General features: G+C 37.8%; 1 protein-coding gene across 1 annotated transcript in view; it reads right to left on the reverse strand.

Moving 5' to 3' along the window:
- The window catches only part of Wdr72 (WD repeat domain 72), a 175,115-nt gene that overhangs the window by 142,106 nt on the left and 6,030 nt on the right, over positions 1-26,979 (reverse strand). The window contains exons 2-5 of the mRNA XM_042687832.1: positions 8,539-8,712; positions 5,248-5,354; positions 2,031-2,109; positions 461-632 (exon numbers count right to left, since the gene is read on the reverse strand). Coding sequence (XP_042543766.1) covers positions 461-632; positions 2,031-2,109; positions 5,248-5,354; positions 8,539-8,691 — 511 coding nt within the window. The 5' untranslated portion in view covers positions 8,692-8,712. The remainder of the gene's footprint in view (positions 1-460; positions 633-2,030; positions 2,110-5,247; positions 5,355-8,538; positions 8,713-26,979) is intronic.

Genomic DNA, 26,979 nt, shown 5'->3' on the forward strand with positions numbered 1-26,979 from the left:
GATGAGGTCTTGCTAACCTTATTACCTAAGCTGGCCTCAAACCACAATCCTAACATCGTTACCTCCTGAGTACCTGAGATTACTCAATACCACCAAATCTGGTAGACTTTGGGTGTGTTTTCTTTTTTTAAATTAACATTTCAGTCTTATACCAATTTTGCTTTGAAATCTCAATATACAGAGAATAGAGACTATATAGAGAATAGATTTAAAAGAAGAACTATGATAGCTATTACATACTGGTAGTATTAACCCTCCAAAGTAAGAAAGGAGCTACTCCCACTTTCCTCTGGCATCAATCACTACAGAAACTATTTTCATATGACTTTATCTAAAAAAATACATCAAGCCCAAAGCTTTAACAGTCCTGCTATTTCAGGCAAAGACTTGTCTGATGATCTTACAAGTACTAAGAAGAGCTGGGAAATGGAAGCATAGATTCTCCTCCTTTTACTATTACCTTGAATTCTCATGGAGTGAACAATGCACATACATTTGATCCAATCAGGAGACTGGGATGTGAAAGTGTGAATAACTGACAAAGTTTTGGCATCCATAACAAGAATGTCTTGGTATTCTCCACAGCACAGAAGCCAGCCTTCCCCTGTCATCCGGAATGAGCAATGGTAATACTATGCAAATAAAATTCAAAGTAAAAAATTTAATATTCATGAAAATTAACATAACCTTTAGCTGTGTTGAGGACTAATCTGAAGTTTTAGTTTTAGCTCTTTTCTAATAAATTGGATGGCAACTAAAACTTTTAAGTTTACACTCATGCAATGTGGATTTTACATTTCAGGTTTACTTGTATTTCATCATTTTTCTGCAGAAAGGGAGATCTTATAAAAAGAAGAGACATCATCCCAAATTATGGAAAGTTCACAGGTATATTATTTCTATAGAGTTAAACATCAACACAAAACCCTGGTTCTTTACTCCAGCAATACTGCTACATGTAGATATAAAAGAAAAACTGAAAAGTTTTGGTGCCAAATAAGTTTCTGAAATTGCTTCCTATAAAGATCAAGTAGTAAATTCTACCTTTAATGAGCTCTCTGTTGGTGCAGGGTTTTAGTCACCAAAAAATTTAAAAGTTTGTTGAGTGTTGAAGAGCATCAACACTAAAAAGCAGTGTACAAAATATGAAAAAGGCACTGTCAACAACAATGGAATCATGCAACTACTTTCTATGTGCTTGAAATGTATCCTCTATTACTTTCCATGTCCTTGAATTTATCCTGTAAAGGCCAAATCCTGCTTTGAACATTGGGAAGTAGACTAGAAATAAAGCTCATGATAGAATACTTGCCTAGTAAGTGTGAATTCCTGGGTTCAAATCCCAGAACTTAATACAAAAAGCACTAATTATTGAGAAAGTATTATAAAGATTTTTATACCTCTTGTTCTCTGTTCATAAATAAGTTGGAAATTAAAAACCTATCCAAATGGGTGCTGGTAACTCACACATCTGAAATTGTTACCTACTCAGGAGGCTAAGAGTGAGGAGAGTCTCTTCTCTCAAACAAAAAGCCAGATGTGGAAATAAGACTTCAGTGGTAGAGTGCTAGCCTTGTGTAGAAAAAGCCAAGCAAGAGCAAGAGGTCCTGAGTTCAAGTTCCAGTACTGGTACAAACAATACCAACAACAAAGAATACCAAAAGAATATGTCTAAAATTGAAACTGAATGGGGGGAAAGTTTATGCTTTATAAAATAGCATATCATTAAAGCCAAGTATGTATGTGTTTTTGTGTGGTTTTTGTCTTTAAGGGAAATGAATGAAATGGCCATTCAAAAGGTTAAGATTTAAAAAAATGAAAGAATCAGTAAAAAAAAAAAAAAAATCAAGCAGTATCTTTGAGAAACAATGCAAAAGTAGCAGGTAATTATTGATTTTTTTTACTCTCAAGAAGAAAAAAATCCAAGAAAATATATTCCCCAAAGCTATTTCTTTCAATGTTCACAAAGCAGCTGTTGTATATCAGTTGCAGTATCCAGAAATATTCTGCAGGAAATGGTTTATACTTACACAGACTTCAGTGTGCCTGTAAGGAAGTTTGGCCTTCTGCACGCACTGTCCATTGCTGACATTCCAGACACACATCTCTCTAGAAGAGATAGTTCTGTATTATTTCCACTCAATTGGCTAGAATAATTTTTTGTGCCATCAAGTTTTTCTTGAGCATTGCACTTACATACAACCTGACCGTTTATATGGCTTTTTGTTACAGATTACTGGGCAAGAAAATGTTGTGGTCATTAGCAGGGTTGACATACCGTATGTGTATCTTTTTGTTTGGGTAATTATACCCTGCCAGCAGCCTGCAAATCTGACTTTAGGGCCACCCTGGCCTACAAGAAATTGTACGGATACAGAGATCAGTGCCCATGACAGTGACAGGATAACAATCTTTCCATGGAAACTGCATCCTCTTTAAAATGAACTTAAACTACATATTTTGAAAAGCACAATGCATCAAGTTGTGCCATCTTCCAGAGTTAAGGTATTATTTTTTAAAGCAAACAGCGCCACCTAGAGGCTACATTCAGTCTCTCATTGATGCCGGTCTTTCTTTTTTTTTAATTTACTATCTTTAAGTAGTTGTACAAAGGAGGTGCCATTTAACAGAACAGTTTATGAATACAATGCATATTAATCAATGTCACCCTGGTCAATCAACATTCTCACCCTTGTTTGACCCACTGCACCCCTTTTGTTAATTTTGTTGTTTCTACAATTAATTCTTTTTTTTTTTTTAATTTTTGGTCATGGGGCTTGAACCTGGGCTGCCCTTCAGCTCTTCAATTCAAGGCGAGGGTTCTACCACTTGAGCCACAGCGCCACTTCTGGCTTTCTCAGTGTTTATTGGGAATAAGTTTCATGGCCTTTCCTGTCCCAGCTGGCTTTGAACCACAATCCTCAGATCTCAGCCTCCTGAGTAGCTAGGATTACAGGCGTGAGCTACTGGCGCCCAGCTACAATTAATTCTTGACTGTACTCTCTCCTCTTCATTTCTTCCCTTCTGACTTGAAATCATCTTGTCACTTTAATATTTAAAAACACGCCCCCATCATTTTGAAAAATTCTTATTTGGTGCTTAAATGATGTGGTCTAATAAATGCAATTACAAAATACACCAATGGATGGATATTTAACATTTATAGAATTTTGGCTCACAAATATTAGAATGGCTGTTTCAGAGTTGTTTGGCACAGCTTTTCATTTTCATAGTTGTAACACATAAACAACAATGTCCATAGGAAAAAACATCAAAGGTTTCATAGCTTTATAAGGGAAATGAAGTATTACAAAGCAAATGAATGCCTGCCAGGCTTGGTGGTGCACACTTGTAATTTCAGCATTTGGGGGCAGAGGCAGGAGGATCATGAGTTTGAGGCCAGCCTGGGCTACATAGTGAAGGAATCCTGACCAAAAAAAAAAGCCAACAACAAAAGCAAAAGATGGTCACTACTAATGATGAATAACATTTTTAGTGGTTTGCAGCTTTCTCAGTTTTCTACCCAATGTTCTAAAACAACAGTACTTAAGTTCGAATGACTTTGTTCCCAGTTTTCTTCTTTACAAGGACATGTCCTTAGCAGTATTTGGAGGTATTTGTAGATGTCCCAACTAGGAACACACTACTGGCATCTAGTGGAGAGAGACCAGAAAAGATGCTAAACCTTCTATAACAGGTCCCTCTCAATAAAGGAAATGTACAGGCCAAAGTATCGCTGGTACTGAAATTAAGAAACATGTTCTATAGGGAAGGAAAATATTTCATTTCCACTCTCTATTTATGTTGTTTTATTTCAGAAAGAATTTGAAGTAACCTGGAAATGGCAGGTAGCTCCATAAAACAGGAGAGAACATTTGTGTCTGAATTCTGGCTCTGCCATCTTCCACATGCTTCAGAGCAGGAATCAATATCTCAGCATGTGTGGGAAAGCTGTAGGCCAGTGTTAAAGATGAACATAGTAGGATATTTCACTTCAGATTTATCCCATGTTCAGTCTCTCTAAATACAATCTACTATTGCTTTGTTATAAACCAAGGGAAGATAACCACGTACCTCTGTGATATCAATGGTCTCAATAAATAAACTTGTTTATGCAAGTAGGATATTTGGCTCTTCAGTGTTCTATTGGTTTTCAAAATTCAGAGGCATACAAATGTGTATGTATACACACATATATAATATCTGTTTGGGGCATAAACAAAAGCAGTTCCTCTTGTTTCAACCAGCAACATCATCTTTCATTGACAAATACATGTTGAAGCAATTCTACATTTCCTTAGTATAATTTTCCAAGTAACTCCAACAGATTCTGGTTAATCTGCCAATGAGCTTCTTCCTGCAGCTAGGTCCTACCTCACCATAGCACACTAATTTGGATGGAACTTCACCCAAATCACTGTGTATCTTCCTTTCCCTTCTCTCTCTCAGCATCCCACTCACAATAGCAGCAAGCTATTGCAGGAACAACACAAAGACTGTTGAATCGTTTCACAAAACTATGAAGAATTTGCCTAGGAAGTCAAAGGGGGTTGCTCATGATTAAAGACAAATAGGATTTTCCCTTTCCAATTCTATATTAGGCATTTGTCATTGTTCTTTGCATAGCATAGGGACCAGAAGTCCTGATACACATATTGGGATGCTATCATTCCTGCTACCCAGCAAAAAATGAGTATCACATTCACAGCCACAAAACTGACTATATTTCTTGAGATCAAGAGACAAGACTTAACGATTCATTTTTCTTATACATAAAAGGAACAGGTTAAAGGACGATTCTGATCAAGAAGCCCTGGGCACTTAGATGGTCATGTTAAATTACAATCCTCTTGTACAAGTTTTTGAAGTTCAGAAAAAAATGAGATGAAAGTGAAATAAACCCCAAGACAGGGACACAAGTGGTTTTTTTCTTTCTTGCTATTGTTTTTAATGTACTTACAATGCACTATGGGATTCTCTTGTTTCTTTTGTTCTTCCCCCACAATATAGCCCCTGTTTTCACCGTATCTAATTCCGGTGTCCTGAATCTTATATATACATTTTATAACTTGGGGAGGGGAACGGATATAACAAAATGCTTAAATAAGGATACATGTTGACCCATTGTAACAATGAGATATACAAGACACTATGTTGAAAACTAACTTTACAATTTGGGGGTGGGAGGGAGGAGTTGGGGAGATGGGAAGGGAAGAGATGGTAGGGGAAAATCAAAGGAGGAGGTACCCATTTTCAGCAGCGCTGACCACATAGGGCTGTTTAGAAAAGTCCCTTGCTCTTGCCAAGCATGTGACTGGAGCCGAATGACCAAATAGGAGTTCTTTACCTGAAATCTGAAAATGATGAGAACAAGCTATTATACAACCTTAGACTATGTAAAAAAATTGAAAACACATGATACTATACATTCTGATTAACAAAACCTTTTTTGTCAAAGTGATGTACAGAGGAGTTACAGTTACATAATTAAGGTAATAAGTACATTTCTTGTCAAACTTGTTACGCCTTCCCTCATTTTTCTCCTACCTTACCTCCCCTCACTCCCCCACCCCCAATTTATACAGATCATTTCCAACATATTGTGTATATTGCTGTGCTATTGGTTTCCCCTGGCTTGTCCTTTGTCTCACCATTCTGTTGTTCCCCTTTCCTTCCCTAATTCAAATAAACATATATACAATACCAGGGTACATATATACAATACAGTGACAACAGAGGCTATACCATAGAGGGAAGAACATATAAAAGAATCAAAAAACCACACATTATATTAAAAACAACACCAATAAAGAAAAACTTCTTATGTCCATGTCTTAGAGTTCATTTCACTTAGTATCATCTTATATGGTCATATGCACATAACTATTGAGCTATTCTATTCATCTGCTAAGACTATCCTAGACATATACTAATTCTTGCAAATAAGGGATACCATAGGACCTATGTTTCTTTGGGCCAGGCTAACTTCACTTAATACGATTTTTTCCAAGTCTTTCCAATGCCTTACAAATGAAGCAGTGCCATTCTTTCTGATGGAAGTATATAATTCAGATAGATCGATAGATAGATAGATAGATAGATAGATAGATAGATAGATAGATAGATAGATAGATCACATTTTCCTGATCCATTAATCTACTGAGGGCATCTGGGTTGATTCCATATCCTAACTATGGTGAATAATGCGGTGATAAACATAGTTGTGCTGGTAGCTTTAGTATGGTCTTGTTTGTGATCATTTGGGTAACTGCCCAGAAGTGGAATTGCTGGGTCATAGGGGAACTCTTCTGAGGAACCTCCGTACTGCTTTCCAGAGTGGCTGAACAAGTTTACACTCCCAACATATACTATGATCAAATAGGATTCATTTCACAGATGCAAAGCTGGTTCAATATAAGCAAATCAATTAATGTAATTCATCACATCAACAAGAGCAAGTATAAGAACAAACCCTTTTTATAGTATGCCTTTGTGTACACAAGTTTCAGAAAACTATTATGTGGTATGTTAAAATCTACCGAACAGTACATTTCTAGGTGAAAGAGTTATGCTGTTTGTGCTCTACACATTTTGTTTGTTCTGGTCTACCACAAGCACCTAGATGTCTATCAGACCTATTTTATGACATCCAGGTTTTGAACACAAATCAGTATTGTTATTATGCACAAAGTAACTCCCAAATGATGGTGGCACATGAAAATATATACTTTATGTTGGGCGCGTCCCACCTGTGATCCCAGCATTCAGGAGGCTGAAGCAGGAGGACTGTAAATTTGAGGTCATCCTGGGCTATGTAGTGAGACCTTATGTCAAGAACAAAACAAAAATCTGTGCAGATTTCATAAGGTTGTGAAGCAGTATATATGTGTGTGAATATACTTATAATACACATATGTGTATGCATAAATGATCACTAGGACACCAGATCATTCTATTTTTAATTTTTGACAAATCTCTATTCTGTTTTCCCAAATGGCTATATCAATTTAAATTCCTACCATGGGTAAGATCCGGATGGGTCAATGGTTACACAAAGATAATTTCTCATATTTTATGAATCTATCAAGAAAGATCAGAATACTTTGATTGTCAATTTCTATCCCATATAGTGACCTACATATTATTAGGCAGCTATTCCAGCCAGAAAATAATACAGTTTAACAAAAAAAAAGTTAACAAGACATCTGAAGCCATAAAAGAATAGGATATGAACATCCAAAGGCTCACATCTGTAATCCTAGTTACTTAGGAGGCTGAGACTTGAGGATCTCAATTCAAAGCTAGCCTGTGCAGGAAAAGCAAAGCTAAGGGGCCAGGTGCAGGTGGCTCAGGCCTGTAATCCTGCCTACTCAGAAGGCTGAAAGCTGAGGACTGTGGTTTGAAGCCAGCCCTGACAGTAAAGTCCATAAGACTCTTATATACAATTAGCCAACAAAAAGCCAGAAGTGGAGCTGTGGCTCACATAGTACAGTGCCAGCATTGAGGAAAAAAAAAAAAAAACTAAAGGACAATGCCCAGGCCCTTAATTCAAGCCTCAGTATAGGCACACAAAAAAAGTTGAAACTACAATAGAAAAAAATTACCAATATATATGGCCACCCATTTTCAAACTACAACTGTTTCCATAATACTCATTCTTTCTTTCAATGATGTTCTTAAACATTAAATAGAGCTGGTCTGCTATGCAGCTCTTGGCAATCTTGTAGTAGAACTATTCAGTGATAAAGGATGTTAATTAATTACACTATAAAATAGAATTACAATTAATTGTTAATTTAGGTTTTAAAGTGACAGACTTTAAAGGCCAAAAATAGTCTTTGATCTTTAAAAGGGTTCTTAATGAGAGCAGTATACTTTAAGTACATCATTAGTTAAAATGTTCAAATTGGTTGTAGAGGCTGCTAGAGTTAAGCAACTATCTATCCCAATATGTTAAATGTTTATGACTTAGGACAAAGACAATTAATTGCTAATTGATGGGCTGAATCCTAGGTGAGGTCAGGTTGGGGAATAGGAAGACAATAGTAAATTGGAGTCAGAGCATTTTGACGTGCTCCAGAAAAAAAAAAAATGTCATAGGAAAGCAAAGACTGAAAGAAAAGCAAGAAGGCTAAACCAGCAGAAATACCCAGATAATTAAGATATTACTCATTTGCTTAATAGTGGGTTTTCAGGAGTACCCTCTGTTTCGATTAATGAGCCATAATTTTTAGAACTATACTTACATGTCTGTAAGTTCACTTACTTAAACATATAATTCAGGATATAAAATAGTAAAACTCAGCAAAGCTTAAAGGATGATAACACTTAGCTGATAGCTAAGATTAGCCATATCCATAATTTTCAAATATGATCTTGATCTATCATATAATACTTGACTTTCTGTAAATTCCTAAGTAAAACCCATTTATTAATTAATGAGCATCTATAAGAATCACACATACTTTCCTCAGTCACTGCAGACAGAAAAGGCCAGGAGTATGATGTCTGCTTCAAGACTAGTAAGTTTCAACTAACCTTTAGTTCAGGTGAGAGATTCCACAGACAGAGCTGACCCTCTTGACTTCCAGTCACAATAGTTTGCTGGTCCTCGGTGATCATGATAGCTGTGATGCTGTGGGGAGGGGCCTTCTTTCCCCAGAGGGCCACAGCCTGCATGGAAGTCCGCATGTTGCATGAATCTTGGATACACTGGGAAGGGGAAAAGAGTCCTCAGTCCTCCTCTTGTCATTGTTCTTATGGTTAAAGAAATTGATCATTTTACAAAGTAGATTTTTAAAGTATTATCTTTAAGCAGCTTCACCAACAAGGTGTCATTTAACAAAGCAGTTTATGAATACAATGTATCTTGATCAGTGTCACCCCTTTCAATTTCAACATTCTCAGCCCACTTTGACCCATCCCTTCCCTCACTTTTCTTAATTTTGTGATAGATAAAATGAATTTGACTGCATCCTTCCCCTCGCTCCCCTTCACTCATCTACCCATTTCCACTTGGCCTACCCACCCTCTTGCATGTACCTATTTTTTTTGAAGGCCTGTCTTTTTATTACTAATTGCTCAATGATTTTTTTTATTGTGAAAATACTGTACAGAGGGGTTACAATTACATGGGCAAGGTAATGAGTACATTTCTTATCAAGCATTGTTGCCTCCTCCTTTGTTTCCGCTTCCCATCCCTTCCCATCTCCACCCCCTAAGCCCCCCCTCCCCTCAGCCAAAGTTGTAAAGTTTGTTTTTCGACATAACGTCTTGGCATGTACCCATTTTCTGATGCTGATTTTGTTGGACTTTGACCTAGTCTTGCTAAAAAAAAAAATATACTATATGTTCTCTCCATAAAGTCTATTAAACTTTGGGTAATTCATGTGTAAACCACTTGCATATCACCCAGTGTTTACACTTACAGATTTAGAGGTAAATTCTATCCACCACAAATGAGGGAAACTATGTCATCTTTTTTCTCTGGGTCTGGCTTACTTCACTTAATATAATTTTTTTTACCATCAAGTACTGAATTTAGTTAATGTAAAGTAAAATGACCATGCCCAGTGCTAATCCATGAGAGAAAAAAGGATGTCTTTGCTACTTTTTCAGTATTGGGTTGAATACAGAGCCTTGAGCCTGCTAGATAAGCACTTTATAAGCACTGAGCTACATTCAAGCTCTCATATCAATTCTTGATCACTGACATCAATGAACCATAGAGAAAGTCTTCCCTCCACACCCAGCTGTTACTGTAGTTTTATCCTAAGCTGGTCCAGAGCGCATCCAGGCTACGTAAGAGAACAGAGCTGTCTACGAAGTATTATACAAAGACATCTTCACATCTTCCTCTCTGACAAAAATGTTCTTTCATCCAGAGAACGTGAAATACTTGAAACTTGCTGCCTAAAAGAAACCCCTTTTAGAAGAAGTTTTTTCTGGTCTTCAAAGATTTGTGCTTAAATAGTTGTCACAATTTTTTTTTTTACCATAGTCATACTCTAGGTATACTATAATATTTTTATTTAACCTATGTTTATCTCTGATATCCTCTGAACAATCATGTTCATGAAATCATTACTTTTGTGAGTTTCAGAGACTGAAATACAAAAAAAAAAAAATGGCTGCCTGTATACCATCTAGTGATATGCTACATTTTTGTGAGACACAATTAAGTATTTTCCTGAAGTAGGCATTCTTTACAGAAATGTAAATAATTAGGAGATGCAGTTTAGTAGGGTATGTTAATTCCATAGGGGGTGAAGCTTAAGGAAAACAGGATAAATTAATACTCAATGTACATATGTGAAAATGGAACTAGGTAACTTGAAGGGATGGGTGGGGTTGGGAGAAATTGGAAGTGATGGGAAAGATAACAGTGATCAATATGTATTGTACTCACAAACTGACATTGAATTGAAACACTTTTGTAGAACTACTTGAAGATAATTTTCAACAGTAAATAGTAACAAAAGAAAAAAATGTCAAAAACATTAGAAAGGAAGAAGCCTACGAAGCCAGCTTTCCACATTTACTTGTAGACATGAAGAAAATGAAATTACTGCTTGGCAGGATTTCTAGTACTGAATCATCAGAAAGTAAATAGCAAAAAGAATTTTTTTAACTGGTATATGGTAAAGTGCTTAACTGCATCTATCTACATATGCCTGGATACATATATAAACTAGTATACACTAACACTGTAAATACTGATTCAGTACAGACTGTTTGTGAGTCACTAATTTTTTTGTATGTAGTTCTATAGTTTGGAATTCAGTATAGTCTCTTTACGCAGTCTTGGCTGGCTTTGAACTCATGATCCTCCTACTTCACAACCCCCTCAGTGCTGTAGTTAGAGGCATACATCACCATGCAAACAGTGTGACTCTACTAGTCTTCTGCTCAAGCACCAGGAAACAACCTATGCACCATGAAACCCAGGTTTCTGCAAGAGATGCTCCGAGTTCTGTAATTCTGAATAACAGCTATATGCACAGTAAACACACTGCTAAGCTAATCAGACAGTTCTAGGTTTAGTAATATAATTTGAGCTTAGACCTTTCTGTTCCATACACAGAGAAATATTGCATTACATATGTACTCAGATTGTTGGTTCATTTCTAAAATTTCAAGTCAGTTGAGCAAATACGGAGTAAAATCTGAGAGAAATCTGAAAGCCAGTAAGTACAATAAGCACTAGAGATGGGTCCTTCTGCAGTTTGGGGACTAGGAATGTGAGTGTTCCTCTACATAAGAACAAGAGGCAAACGCTTTCTGTGGTAACCTTGCCCAGTGAAGGGAAAACCAGAACAAGTACACTAGTATCAAAGAAAATAAAGAGGCTTACTTCCAAATCTCCAAAGAAAAAAATGTGGCAAGCTTAAACTACAATGGGCATAGAATTAAAATATATCATTAAATACACAGACACAATGAAAACCATGAGTGAAAACAAAAACAATGTAAAAAAATTCCTCCTGGATCAATGATATTACAGGAAAGTTTATCAAAAATACTACAGATACATTAGAATATACAATGTTAAGTTAAAAAACAGACCACAACAAGTGTTAAGGAAAACACATCGGAAACAGAACAAATACACTGATGATGGGAATGTACAATGAAAGCCAGTTTAATAGGTTTGTACATATTTACTACATGACCAGTCAATCCACTCATAGATCTTGTCCAAAAGTAGAAAAGACACTTCTGTTTATAGGAAGACTGCTACATGTGCAGCTGTACTCACAATAACTAAAAACTGGAAATAACCCAAATGTCATTTAATAGGTAACTAGATAAACAAATTGTGGTATGTCCACATAATGAGGTACTATTCTACAATAAAAAGATTCATATAACATGAACCTGAAGACAATTAAGTGAAGAGTGTGTCCACATAATGGGGTACTATTCTACGATAAAAAGATTCATATAACATGAACCTGAAGACAATTAAGTGAAAAGTGTAACTAAAGAAGAAAATGATTCTCACTGTATACATTTTATACAATGATTCTCATTGTGTAAGTTTAGAAAATTCAAATTAATCCAGCAGGTAAGTGATTGCTTGAATAGCAAAAGAATTGGCAAGCAAGGTAAGGTTGTCAGGTGGTAAATAAGCTTATGATTTTAACTGTGGTCACTGGATGAGATCACAAATGTATCAAATGTTACACTTTAAATACCTGCATATATGCATACAAGTTTTCTGTACTTTAGTAAACTTCAGGGCTTTTTGTGAGACCCTCCACAACCAAGGACTTCTATAGAAACAAATAACTCCAATAGTAAAGAAACTCACAACCAACAATTATAAAATAGCCAGGAGCAAGTGGGGCACACTTGTAATCCAAGCTACTCATGAGGCTGAGATCTGGCGATTTATGGTTTGAAGCCAGCCTGGGCAACAAAGTCCATGTGAAAAAGGGATAGTGCCAAGGCCGTGAGTGTGTGTGTGTGTGTGTATTTTTCCCAAACAGTAATGAACCATGAGCAAGAAGAGAGACTAGCACCCTGGGAAAAATGACAATCCAGTTCAAAGGAGGTAGAGTTAGAAGTTTGAAGTCATCCCAGGCATAAAATTAGCAAGATCCTATCTCAAAGAACAAGTCAACTGTCATGGCTCATGCTTGTAGTCCCAATTATTTGGGAGGTATAAATGAAGGATTGTGATCTGAGGCCAGTCCCAGCAACAGTGTGACACCCAATCTAAAGAACCATACCCTCAGCCATGTTTCAAATGGTAGAGTACCACTTAGTCAGTGCAAGTCTGAGCCAAGCCTCTCAGAGGTAACTTTGCCCAAAGAAGAGAAAACCATCAAAAGTATACCTAATACAATCAAATTAGAAAACAAAACACACAAAAGCAAAGCCACAAAAAATCAAAACCTCACAAGATTTCATCCTGAACAATTACAATTGCCCAGCACAGTAAAAAACATTCCTAGAATTAAAACACTTAGTCCTAGGGTTCATTTTAACATGTAAGGTCCCAAAGATAATAAGTCATAAAGTGAGAATCCTCTCACCAGCCATGCTGACATCTCATTAGTTTAGGAGGAATAAATTTAAATATATATATATATATATATACATATATACAATAATAGAATTATCACTATACCTATGATGGTATTTTTAATGTTATCATGTATATAGCGATCATATTACAAATTCCCCCAATTCTAGAATTTAGAACAAATATACCCTCAGGATCATTATTCTTGTAAGAAACCTTGAGAAATGGGGTCTTGTTAACTCTTAAGACCATTTCTGATTACAAAATTCTGAGACTAATGAATTACACAGTGAAAATAAAGAATGAAAGTGGATGCTGGGGCTGGGAAGGTGGCTCAGTGGTAGAGCGCTTGCCTTGCATGCTCGAGGCCCTGGGTTCGATTCCTTAGCACCACATAAGCAAAAAGAAAAAAGCCGGAAGTGGCACTGTGGCTCAAGTGGTAGAGCGCTAGCCTTGAGCTGAAGAGCTGAGGGACAGCGCCCAGGCCCAGAGTTCAGGCCCCACTACCGGACCCAAAAAAAAAAAAAAAAAAGAAAGTGGATGCTGGTGGTTCATGCCCAGAATACCAAGGTCTCAAGAACCTGAGACCTAAAGAATAGCGATTCAAAGCCAGCACAGAGAAGTTCCCAGTTAATCTCCATCTAGCCAGCTTGAAGCAGGACTAGATATATGGCTCAAGAGATAAAGCATCAGCCCAGCAGGCAAGAGGCCAAGTTCATATGCAAGCATTGCCTTCAAAATAACATCTCAGAAGACACTTTCATCAGATTCTCTCTTTGTATCATTATTTGCAGTCAAATTTAAGAAAGTAACTCCAGGAAGTTAGTGTTCTGCCAGCAACAGATGAGACAGAAAAACCGGTGTATTCTGATATCCCTTATAATTCTCCAGTAATCTCCAATTAAAAATAAACCTAAAAAGAAAAAAATGGAATTGTAGCATCTCAAATTAGGTGAAATCATAGTGGCAAAGGAGAGTGAAATCTCTATCTTATTTCAGATAATTATATGTCTAGACAAGTTTCTAAACTTTTATAAAGGGATTACAAACCTGTATTTCATAGCCCTCAGTTTATAATTATTCTACCTCACATTCTACCACCTGAATGACATTTTGCAATGTCTGATGTGTATCCTTCAAAATCTAAGTTACTTATATGAAATTTAAAGTAAATACTTCTGGTGTAGAAGAAAAAAAGGACACCAAAAAATAAGAGACCCAGAAATAAGATGCCAATGACTTACAACTGTAATAATACTAGCTTCTCAGGAGTCTGAAACCTAGAGGATCATGGTTTGAAGCCAGCCTGGGCAGAAAAATCCATGGGATTAAATCTCCATTAACCAATAAAAGGCTAAGCTGGTAAAGCACCAGTTGTAGGTGAAAAAAGCTGATCAAGAGTCTCTCCAGGACCTGAGTTCAAGGCCTAGTACCAACAGAAAATAAAAAGAACAAAATCCACAAATGTGTGTAGATGTAAATATTCATATATAAAATGTTGTTGCTCTTCAATGGCATCGTGAAAACACTAAGGAAAATACTAATTGAATAATCACAGGTATATTAGATCTAATAATTAAAGGTAGATTACAAAGCTAACTTTGACCAAATTTACTTATAGAGACAAAAGTAGTTTATATATAAAACTAAAAAAATAAATTTAAAATGCTATTTATCACACATTTAAAGATACATTGACATTCAGGTATATGTCAAAAAAGGTCAAAACTTTGTGACATAAGGAATGTACTCCACAGGTGGAGTTTCATAGACCTTCTTATAGTGAAATCTGCAGAACTGTTACTCTGTTCCTGCAGATTTCAACAAGAAACCAACTGTCCATTGTGACAGAATTGAAGCTCCCTAGGAGTGGGCCCTAGCACATGACATAATGGCCATGAAACATTCATACAAAGGTGTGAAAGAAATTGAAACTCTCAACCCTGTGTGTACCAAAATAACCATGTTCAGTGTTTATACTTTGATGTGAAGAAGTTTGGGAAGTACTGAATTAAAACTTAAAGGCATGAATAATGTAGAGCTATGGAGGGGTCAAATCATTATAGAGTTAGCAAAACCACATCTTCACCTCCTGTGGTGAGTCCTTATGCTGAAAACTACTGGTGACTGCACAAGCTCACAGAATGAGCCCCCAAACTGTTCTCGATCAAAAGTATCTTTAATAATTTGGAATGGCAACAGTCTATTGTTGCTAATAATAGGAAATGTCTGATCACCTTTCTTCCTGATTTTGTTTTTTTCTTTATACCAAGTACTGGTTATTGCATTCAGAACCTCAACCTTGCTAGACAGGTGCTCTACAACTTGTGCCATCCATCTAATCCTTGACCATCTTCTGAAATCTTATGGGTTTTTCATTTATCAGTGAGGGAAACTCTTGCAAAGCTATGAGTTTCAGTAGGCAAAGGGCAGGTATGTCATTTCACTGCTCCATTCCTAGTCATTAGCACAGAACCTACCACAGAGGTGACACTAATCAAATATTTCCTTTTGGGGTATGTTTAGCCACTGGGGCTTGGATTCAGGGCCTCACACTCTTGCCTGGCTTCCTGGCTTATAGTGGCTAGTGCTTTATCACTTGAGTCATATCTCCTGTCTAGCTCTGTTGACTTTTCTGTATCTGGCTGGTGTCAAACCATTATCCTCTGACGTCATACCCCAAGTAGCTAGGATTAGATGTGTTAGCCACTGGCGTCTGGCTACATACTTCTTGTGACTATACTCAACCTAGACAATAAGGAAGACACCTTAAGAATAAACAGCAAAACTCTTATTTAGTTCTTGGCAAAGCTGAGCAAAGCTAACAAAATGTTTCTAGGACCAGTCTTCTGTGATGGTAGAACTTGCATTCTATGCAAAGTAATCACTTCAATTCCTCTGCCTATGTTTCACTAAAATAGAGAGGTTTCTGATTCCAGGCTGATCATTAGGTTGTACTCAGCACACTGCTGTATCTATTATTTCAGTGTAAAATAAACCTCTTTGTGAAGAAAAGAGGCAAGATAATAGAATGCATCAGTCTTGATCCCTCAGCCCCCACTATGTACCTTAGTAGCTAGAAATGGTCTTTGAGCCTCATTTTTCTTATCTAGAAAATGGGACAATTTTCTCTTGGAGAACTGATGTGAAAAATAAACCCAAACAGAATTCTCTCATCATTCCTCACTCATAATTGGCCTTCAGTAAATGTCTAGTGAGTGACTGAAAGACATGAGTTACTATAATTTTACACTGGATAGAGAAAATATACTACCACTTTTTAAAATGGGAATTAATGTCAAATCTCGGAAATGCTTACACTGAAAGTAGTTCTTACATAGTACAGGAAACAAGTTTATAAGAATAATTACTTTATCTGAAATTTAACTATAACTTGGTCCTATAGGCTTTTGCCTTTTATATTCACCCTAGGCTTAATACAAAGGAGAGCCTTAGAGATCACAAATACCTCCTCCTCCTCCAATGAGGAAATGAAAGCTCAGGAAAGTTGACTGCTTTGTCTAAGTAATGCCAGCAAAAAGTGGTTGTAAGGTATAGTGGCTCACTCCTGTAATCTCAGCTTCTCAGGAGACATATATCAAAAGTATTGCAGTTCTAGACCAACCCTGACAAAAATTATCAAGACCCCATCATAACCAACCTTTAAGGCATAACAAGTATTGTCCATACATAAAATCCCACCTACAGGTAGATAGGTATAGGTAGGATTGTTCCATATCAAAAAAAAAAAAACATGGAACAATTACCAGGCACGAGTGGCTCATGGCTGTAATACAAGCTGCTTAGGAGGCTGAGATCTATGGATCACTTTTCAAAGCCACCCCTGGTAGGAAAGTCCATGAGACTCTCATCTCCAAATAACTACCAAAAAGCCAGAAGTAGAAATGTGGCTCAAGGGTTAGAGCACTAACCTTGAGCAAAATGAACTCAGAGACAGTATCCAGACCCTGAATTCAAGTCCACAAACAAAAGACAAGAATCTACCTGAAAAATGAATAAAGCAAATAAAGCAAAAAAAGCAAAAAAAAAAAAGGCTAGTAGAGCACTTTCCTAGAAAGTATTGGACCCTAAGTTCAAACCTCATAACTGAAAAAAAAAACTGAGCCAGAAATACAAATAAATATCCTAATAGTCTAACTATAACTTAATTCCTGCACACCACAACAAAGCCAATGTAGAAATTCTAAGAGTCTTAATGATATACAAAGGAAAATTCCTTTGCTATACTTGTTTTCAAAATACAAAAGTCAAGCAATACTGGCACACACCAGTAGCTACTCAGCAAAGGCTGAATCACGGAGGATTATAGTTTGAAGCCAGTGGGCAGAAAAATCTGGAGATTCCATCTCCAACCAGAAAAATGCTGGACTAGAGACATGGTTCATGTAGTGAACAGAAAAGCCATGTGAGAGCATGAAGTGTTCAGTCTAAGCCCCAATGTGTGTGTGCACATATGTAAATGTACACACACACACACACACACACACACACACACACACACACACAGAGGCAAACAAAGCAACAAAACCTCTTACATCCAAATTCTAACATAGCCTCCTTCCACAACCTTTACAAGCTGGTCTAATACTTCCTGATCTTGTTCCATCAACACAGTACCAAGCAAACACAAGAAAGATAACACACCATTCCAGCGCCCATCCTCCTGCCCCCTCCCCACACCTTTATCTTCTTCCCTCCAATGATTTCTGACTTGTCTGAAGCCAAAGGAATGAGCATGATGCAAATGTGGTTTTGTGGCTGGTGTCTGCTAGACACACTTTGTCATAAATAGCTTTGTGAAGGGATACACCCAGATAAGCAGTCCTTGCCTTGTCTCACTGACCACGCTGGAACATTTTTTTACTAACCATAGACAAGAAAAAAGACCAACACTAAATTCTTCAGATACAAGGTATGAGTTTCCACAATGAAGTAAACACCTGCAGGAAAAAAAGTAAAAAACAGACCAGCTAATAAGGTGAATCTTGGGACAACAACACAGACCTGAGTTAGACTTTGACACGCTGTATGACTTCTTCAAATTCTATTCCTTAAAGGGCGAAGAATCCTGCCTACTTTCTTCAAAAATAGCCACCAAAAGAAACAAAAGTGACTTATCTCATGATTCTTCTCTTTGAGAATAATACCTTGGTTATGGCCAAAAGGAGTTCTGTTCTTTAATTTTGAGGTTAAAGATGAAAAAGGGCTAAGTGTTTAAATTCACGGAAATGTACCCTTTAAATGGGTACACTTTGTTGTGTGTAAATGCTATCTTTGCAAATGTGAAGATAAAAAAGGGAGAGAAGAGAGAGACCAGAGAAAACACTTAACATTATTACATAACTAGCTATACAGTGTCAGTAGTTTAGGAGAGGGGAAATTGGAGTTCAAGGAAGGAAAAGAAAGCTAGAGAAAGTAACAGGACATTTAAGTACTTAAGTAAGAACTTAAGTACTTAATAAAGCAGTAACCCAGGAGGGTTTGTGCAGCTGGCATGCACTCAGCAGAAGCCCCATCCTCCAAACCTGTCTTTTTGCAGATGATCCTGAAGAAAAAGTTCTTATTTTATCAGTATACTCTAATCAGACCACTCCTTAGGAAAGGCAAAAAATTGATTCTGCTAAGTCAAAGGCTGCCCAAAACATATATGAATAACACAAAGAAATCTGTTTGAGCTGGTCACCGGTGGCTCATGCATGTAATTCCAGCGACTGAAGAGGCTGAGATCTGAGGATTGTGATTTGAAGCCAAGCCTGGACAGGGTAAGTCTGTGAAACTCTTATCTCCAATTAACCAGCAAAAAAGACAGAAGTGGAATTGCAGCTCCAGTGGCAGAGCAACAGGCTTGAGTAAAAAACGCTAAGAAGGGGCTGGGAAGGTGACTCAGTGGTAGAGTGCTTGTGTTGCATACATAAGGCCCTGGGTTCGATTCCTCAGCACCACATAAGCAAAAAGAAAAAAAAGCCAGAAGTGGCACTGTGGCTCAAGTGGTAGAGCACTGGCCTTGAGCTGAAGAGCTGAAGGACAGCGCCCAGGCCCAAAGTTCAGGCCCCACGACTGAACCGTCCCCCCACCCCCCGCAAAAAAAAAAAAAAAAATGCTAAGAAACAGCATGCAGACCCTTAAGTCAGGCCTACTATTAGCATGTGTATGTGTGTACGCATGCGTGCATGTGTATATACACACACACACGTACACACACAAAAATAAAATTGGTCTATTGGAGCATGACTATTTCAGAATGAACCCTTCTTTTTTTATGATCTTTTTTTTTCTTGTGAAAATACTGTACAGAGGGGTTACAATTACATGGGCAAGATAATGAATACATTTCTTATCAAGCATTGTAGCCTCCTCCTTTGTTTCCCCTTCCCATCCCTTCCCATCCTCCCCTTACCCCCTCACCCAATCTTCCCCACCCCCCCTAAAGTTGTAAAGTTCGTTTTCGACATAACAACTTGTACCTCTCATTGTTGCAATGGGTCCACCTGTATCCCTATTTAAATGATTTGTTTTTTCCCTTCCCCTCCACAAATTATACCGACATCAAATACAGTGAAAGCAAGGGGTTATACTATGGGGGAGGGACATACAAAGCAACAAAGAAATAATCTTATGTGTTAGAAACAATCGCATGAAAGAAAAAAAACATTTGAATACATATCTTAGGGTTCATTTCCCTTACATCACCTTATCTGACCTTTTCTGCTTGACTCAGACATACACTAAATATTGCAAATAAGGGAAACCATGGGACCTATGTTTCTTTGGGCCTGGCTTACTTCACTTAATATAATTTTTTCCAAGCCTTTGCATTTTCTAACAAATGGGGCAATGTCATTCTTTCTGATGGAGGCATAGAATTCCACTGTGTATATATACCACATTTTCTTGATCCATTCATCTACTTGAACCCTTCTTTTTTCAAGTCAAAGTCCTCAACAAAATATTCATGAGTGGTCAGTTGCTACTTAGGAAACTCTAGAAAGTATGTATTTGAAGTTCTAAATATCTTAGCAGCTCAAACCGGAATTGAGCAGATTTGTAGATTAATCTCTGAACTTCACTCAAGATCTGGAACAGCATCTCCATCATGATATGGGTGAGGTTTCCACTGCTGCTCAAAGCTCCAGGGCTTTGAGGATTTTTGCAAAACATTATTCAAACTTTGCTTCCTTGCCCGTGACCTGGAAAGCAACAGAGTAAATTGGGCAGAGGCCTAATGTGCTTCATAAATAGTTACATTAAAGAGATGAACAAGGGTGATCAGAGAAGTATGAGAAGGCAAATGTTCTTTCTGGGTAGAACCTTCACTTGTAGGTATACATATTTAATCAACAGTGTCATGAGAACTACATTTTCTTTGTTTCAAACCTCAAAGTGTTGAGGCCTTATGAGGTTATTTTGTTTACTTTATACTATATTTTGAATGAAATATGAAGTATATATAATAAAAGCCATTGTGTTCTATTCCTAAAGCATCTAACATATACAAATCCACTTATCCAGTCCATTCCTAATGAAATCTAACAAATAGTTACTGAGAACCAAGCATAGACAAGATGTTGGGGCCAAGAAAGCAGAGGAGAAAACACAGTTCTTGTCCTCTGAATATTTATAACTGAGTCACCCTGTGGTTTAACTAAGTAATTGTGCTTCTTGGCCAAGTAATTGCCTTTTGGTGTGTGTGAATTTGATAAACATATTTGTACTCTTTGAGTCACTTGTTTTTCCTGTCCAAGAACAATGTGGAAAACATTTTGCCAGTATATTTCTTCAGATTAATGTATTATAAATAACATATTAACCTATGTCTTGATGCATTGTTCTGGTTCCTACTTTGGCGATGGGATCTTTCCATCTCATATACACTCCAATCAAGCACAGTGACTTCTCATCAGAGCCAAACTGATAACATGTTATGCTCTTGACCTCCAGGACTAAAAGTGAATCACGACTTCTTTGGAGTCATGAATGTCCAAATCATAGCAGTTGAGGTGCTGGCTATAATTTCCAAAATACCCACTAAAATAAATGACACCCTTAGTTGATGATGCTTTTTTCCAGTTATCAAGTTACTCAGACACGCGCTTTCTCTTACCACTTCAGATCCCACATTTTTCCCTTTTTTTAACATTTGTCTAAGATATTCACACTAATCTCCTACAACATTTTTATATTATCCCAAATTTCATGTTCTGTCACCTCATTTACTCTTCTCATTTTCTCTCCAACAAAAGAAATAGGTATTTCTCTGCCATCTTTATTTATATGCATTTAGTTTTAAAATATTTACCTACAAAGTGTCTCCGAAATGTCCAAGAGTACAGGGATTTGGACCAGGAAGATAAAATCCGTCACAGATCTCAAGGAGTTTCACCTGGGTCTGGCAATTCACTCACAAGGTGATATGTGATGTGTTAGAGCAAATGCAAGCATGCCTGTGGGGGAAGAAATACCATGTGAGCTTGAAAATAAGTAGTAAGTGTGGGAAAGATCCCCTCAGGGGCTTAACATGTATACTGAACATTCAGGGTTTTCTAACCCTGTTACTTTCAAATTCCTCCACCATAAAACAGAGTATCTACCTTATCTGGCTCCAAAAGGGAAGGTATAGCACCTGGCCTGTGGTTCTTCCCTTGAGTCAGTCAACTTGGGATTGAAAAGGCTAACTCAATTACGGTTAAAGAGTGTGTTGTGTTCCTCATCAATAAAGTGAAGGTAAGTACAAATACTGCTCGAATAGGGCTGATATGAAAGTTAGATAATCTGTGGAAATAGCTAAAGAGCACATACTATTTAGTTAGATGTTACTATTGGAAGACTCAATGTCAGGGACAGAACTTAAGAGGACAGAATCCTAGAGGATGCTACCACTGAGTTGCACCTCCAGTCCTTGGTTTTAGGTGACAGGATCTCAGTAGGTAACCCAGCATGACATGGAAAGTTCTAGGTAGATTAGGCTTTCAATCCTGCCTCCACCTTCCAAGTCCTAAGATTATACTCAGAGCATCACTAAGCCTGACTTTTTCAATCACCAAACTTTTTATAGAAACCCTAAGTAAACAGTATCAAGATCAGTGAATTCCTTCTCAATTAGTCATTTTATTATTCACAAGTTAGACTTGATCTATTACAACAATTAAGTAGGAGAAAGAAATTGATATGTTCAAGCTCTAAATTGTAAATCTCTCTGAATGTGACTTTTTTTTTTGGTCATGGAGCCTGAACTCTGGACCTGGGTGCTGTCCTTCAGCTCAAGGTGAGAGCTCTACCACTTGAGCCATAGTGCTACTTCCAGCTTTTTCTGCTTATGTGGTCCTAAGGAATCAAACCCAGGGCCTCATGCATGAAAGGCAAGCATTCTACCACTGAGCCACCTTCCCAGCCCCAGAATATGACTTTCTAAAATTGATTTATCTTCAGATGTGATTAATTCAGCAAAGATGAGGTCCTATTTGATCATGGCAACTCCTAATCCTGTAGGACTGATACCCATCAAAATGGTGGAGACAGACCCACACAGAGAAAGCCAAGTGAAGCTGAAGGCAGAGATAAGGATGCTGCTTCTACAAACCAGATCTGAATGGCAAAAGACTGCTGGCCAAGCACTAGAAGAAAAACCAGACACAACAGATCTGTGACCTCAGAAAGTACTACTCCTACCCATCTCTCCACTTCAGATGTCTAGCATCCTAAGCTGTTAGTTTTGTTATTTAAGCCACTCAGCCCATGGTAATATATTACACAGTCCTGTAAACAAGCATCCAGTTTGAGAGATTTTCTCATTACAAGTTAGATCAGATTAACAAATATATTAGTTCTCAAAGCATATATTTAAATTTTAATCTGAATTACCCAATTGGTCACATACAAAATTCTATTCTCTATTTCTTTTGGGTAATAAATCTCCATCCACACTATGGGCTCTGTGAGGAAGAATACATTTATTCACTCAGTAGACTCTGCTAAATTAAAGATTAAAAAAACACAGGTTCTTGCCTTCCAGAATTCTTCTGACTCAGATCCTAAGTTTGTAAGTAACCAGTGCAATGCACTGGCCTGAAGGCTCCAAGGTACAGAATCAATGGGGAATTCATTCTCTAATTTACAAACAGTTCAGCTCTTTTACCTTGGTTTGCCATGGGGAAAAAAAAAAAAAAACTTTCATGCTTTTCCAGGAGTTAGTTATCACCTCCTTGGCCCAGACTTCTACTTTTCCTCTCAACTCTAGCTTGAGCCAACAATGAAAGTCAGACCACTGCTATTATGTCCATCCTTCCAGAGAAAACAGATGGCAGGTCTTCCCACTGGTAGGAATACAGGCCTGTGGGGATACACCCTGTTTGGAGAAGCTTTCTAGTATTTTCTGGTTCAGCTTAGCAACCAGAAACATCTTCCAGGGAAACCTTTATTAAAACAATGACCGGCACTACAGGCAGATGAATGCAGAAGTCCGCTTCTCTAAAAAAAGTAGAGAAGAACCAAGATTTGAACATTAGAATCCAAATGGATCTTAGCCTTACTGGAATGCTCAACTTTTGAAAAAGGACTTTCCAAGACCCAGCCCATTCTAGCACTAAGTGAAAACACAGGAGGCGAACCAATTGCAACTATTTGTGTTTGTGTGTGCACACACACATGTGCAGCAGTACAGGGGCTTGAACTCAGAGCTTAGGCAACTTCCTTTAGCTTTTGTGCTCAAAGCTGGTGCTCTGACACTTGAACCACACCTCCCCACCAGTCTTTTGCTGGTTGGTTGGAAATAAATGCCTCTCAAATATGTCTGCCCAGGTTGGCTTCAAACCCCAATCCTCAGATCTCAGCCTCTTGAGTAGCTAGAATTGCAGGTGTGAGCCACCAGTGCTCAGCAGCCAACCATTCTTATCTTTGTGGGTTTCTGGTATCAGCTAAGAAAGCCTCGCTTCCTTTTCATAGTCTTCACATTGCAGGACCAGAACCCTGGTCCTGGCTCTTCCTACTTGCTCTTACTTCCAAACACTTCTCCACTTCTGCTTTCATTGAAGGCATGGTATTACAAATTCCATTCTACAAGTCTTTGCTTAACATCAGCTGTGCTCTAGCCACTGTGCTGAAGCTCCCCTGTACCATTTTCTCATTTCAGCTGCTCACCTATCACTAAGTAGGGAAAGGTAGGCAAAGGAGGCATGGCTAATCTGAATCCCTTGCTAGTACTGATTACACCCCTGGTCTGGCTGACCTCAAGGCCATTCCTCCTTTTCAAAGGGCTTGAGAGTACATAAGGATGATGCCATCGGCTATTTACACTCCACACAGGCAAGCCAGGTACCTATTTCTATAAAGAAAATGAAACAAAGCAGAACAAACACAATTTAGTTCAACCACAAGGGGGTTGTTATGGCACCAAATAACTTAATAGTCTGAGTAAGTCTGTAAGTAGGTGTTCACTAATCTACATAGCCTATCCATTACACATATGGAAGCATATGTTTAGAACCACATGTATACACATATATGTATACGGGCAGGCATGTTTTCAAAACATAAGGACTTCATAGAAGTTCTTATTATGTTCTGTTTGCAGTTCTATTTTTTTTGTTTTAGTTTTCTGTACCCTTTGTCTTGTATATAAGTTTATCTGATCCATGGAAGGGACATAGAATGAACTAATGATACTAGACACAATGTTAGAAATAAACTTTAGGGCTGGGAAGGTGGCTCCGTGGTAGAGCGCTTGCCTTGCATGCATGAGGCCCTGGGTTTGATTCCTCAGCACCACATAAGCAAATAAGAAAAAAGCCGGAAGTGGCGCTGTGGCTCATGTGGTAGAGCGCTAGCCTTGAGCTGAAGAGCTGAGGGACAGGGCCCAGGCCCAGCATTCAGGCCCCACGACCAGACACCCCCCCCCCCCAAAAAAAAGAAACTTTACAAACTTAGAAGCAAGAGGAGTAGGGATGGGAAAACAGGAGAAAACGAGGGAGGGAGTAACAGTGCTCAAAAAGAAATGTATTCATTGGCCACACACCAATGGCTCATGCCTGTAATCCTAGCTACTCAGGAGGCTGAGATACTAAGGATCTTGGTTCAAAGCCAGCCCAGTCAGGAAAGTCCTTGAGACTCTTATCTCCAATAAACCCATAGAAAACCGGAAGCAGTGCTGTGGCTCAAGCGGTAGCACATTCGCCTTGAGATAAAGAGCTGAGGGACAGCGCCCAAGCCCAGAGTTCAAGCCCCACAACCGACAAAAAAAAAGAAATGTATTCATTACCTTACTTATTACCTTACTTAACCTCCCTTTACAATATTTTTTAACAGCAAAAAGTTCGTTGTGATCCTGTTGCCATGGAACAAGTCATTATGCAAACTGAAAATTTCATTCTGAGATGATTTCAATACAGTATGTGTCCTAAGAAGTAGCAGAGAAAGGGGGAGAGAGAGGAGAAGAGGGAGAAAGAGGAGAGAGAAAAGAGAGGGGAGGAGGGAAGAAGGGAATAAAGGGGCAAAGAGGAAGGGAGAGAGAGAGATGGAAGGGGGGGTGGGATGAGCCAGACCTGCTGGCCAACAGACAGTATACATTTTCTAATATACCAAAGCCTCTGCTTATTCCAAAACAGTCTCTGGCAAGGAGTATCCCTCTTGTCCTGTTTTGCTAGGTTTCTACCGATCTAAGTGAGTATCTAGTGCTAACCAGAAATTCTGTCCCTGGGGTATTAAATTCCCAACTTCTATACTCCAGGGTCTATGAGAATCTAAGAAGCCTGGAATCGATCCAACCCATTTTAACTAGGAAGAAACTACCTAGTAATACCTTGTTTGTATTTCTTGGAGGAGGGACACCTGAAACACTTATTTCATTCCACACAATAATTCACCACAATCAGAAGGAACACAGCAAGGGCAACACCATCTCCCAGCTGCTGATTACATCAAAGGCTTGCAGCACAAATTCAATTTTATGATGTTAATCTCAGCCTGCCACTCAGAAATTTTCTCTGAGGGATATGATTTTTCTCTGGATTTCATTTTAAGAATGATTTTCTTCATCCACAATCAATAAAGATATGTTTTCATCAAAAGACTCTATCTTGGCAGAATTCAATTGGCTATTTCAATCCCTTTTGGTGGCATAGTATTAATTAAAATAGTTTATGTTGCACCTCAACTGGAAAGAGAGGCAGTGAAGAGAGTAACTACTCAGAACACATGTTCGATACACATGGACATGGAGGGCAGAAAATAATTTTCTCCTTCTGCAGGCAACCAACATTCATTAGCAATTCAAGAGTCACTCGAATTTGGTTTACCTCTGTGATTTCACTGAAAAAAAAAATAAGATGAAGTTCTTCCTGTTGTCTTTCAATAGGAAATCAAAATGCAGATACTGAGGAAGCATCAAATGGTCCTTTTAGTACCTCAAGAAGAGGGTAGATAACTTATTTTCTGTGTCTGATAACAAGCTCTACAAAGTCATAGTCATTGTTTGAGGCAATGGATGCAGTTGGAGAGATGGGAAAGAATGATAGAAGAGATAATAGGGATCCAGATGCATTATACTCACAAACTGACATGCTGAATTGAAACCCCGATGTATAACTCCTTAAGGATAATTTTAAATATTTAAAAATACATAAATAAAACAGAGCTAGAAAACTTACCCCACTTATCTTCAATTTGTAATCAATTTACAATAATTTTTTAAATTTACAATATATTTTGTAAATGTACTGCAATTAAATACATTTATATTTCTCAAAAGCAGGTCTGGGAATTAAATTTTTTTACATTTAAAAGAGAGGAGGAAAATTGCAAAATATGTTACAGAAAATAAGGAAATTCTGCTTTAAGTCATTCAGACAGTAAATTTATCTATGAAATATCTATGTTGTGCTTCACTCTGCTGTCTGAGACTGAAATGAAGGTACCCATCTCTACCCCAAGATTCTAAG

The sequence above is a fragment of the Dipodomys spectabilis genome, unplaced genomic scaffold, assembly GCF_019054845.1.
Source record: "Dipodomys spectabilis isolate Male_0828 unplaced genomic scaffold, ASM1905484v1 ptg000108l, whole genome shotgun sequence".
NCBI lineage: Eukaryota > Metazoa > Chordata > Mammalia > Rodentia > Heteromyidae > Dipodomys > Dipodomys spectabilis.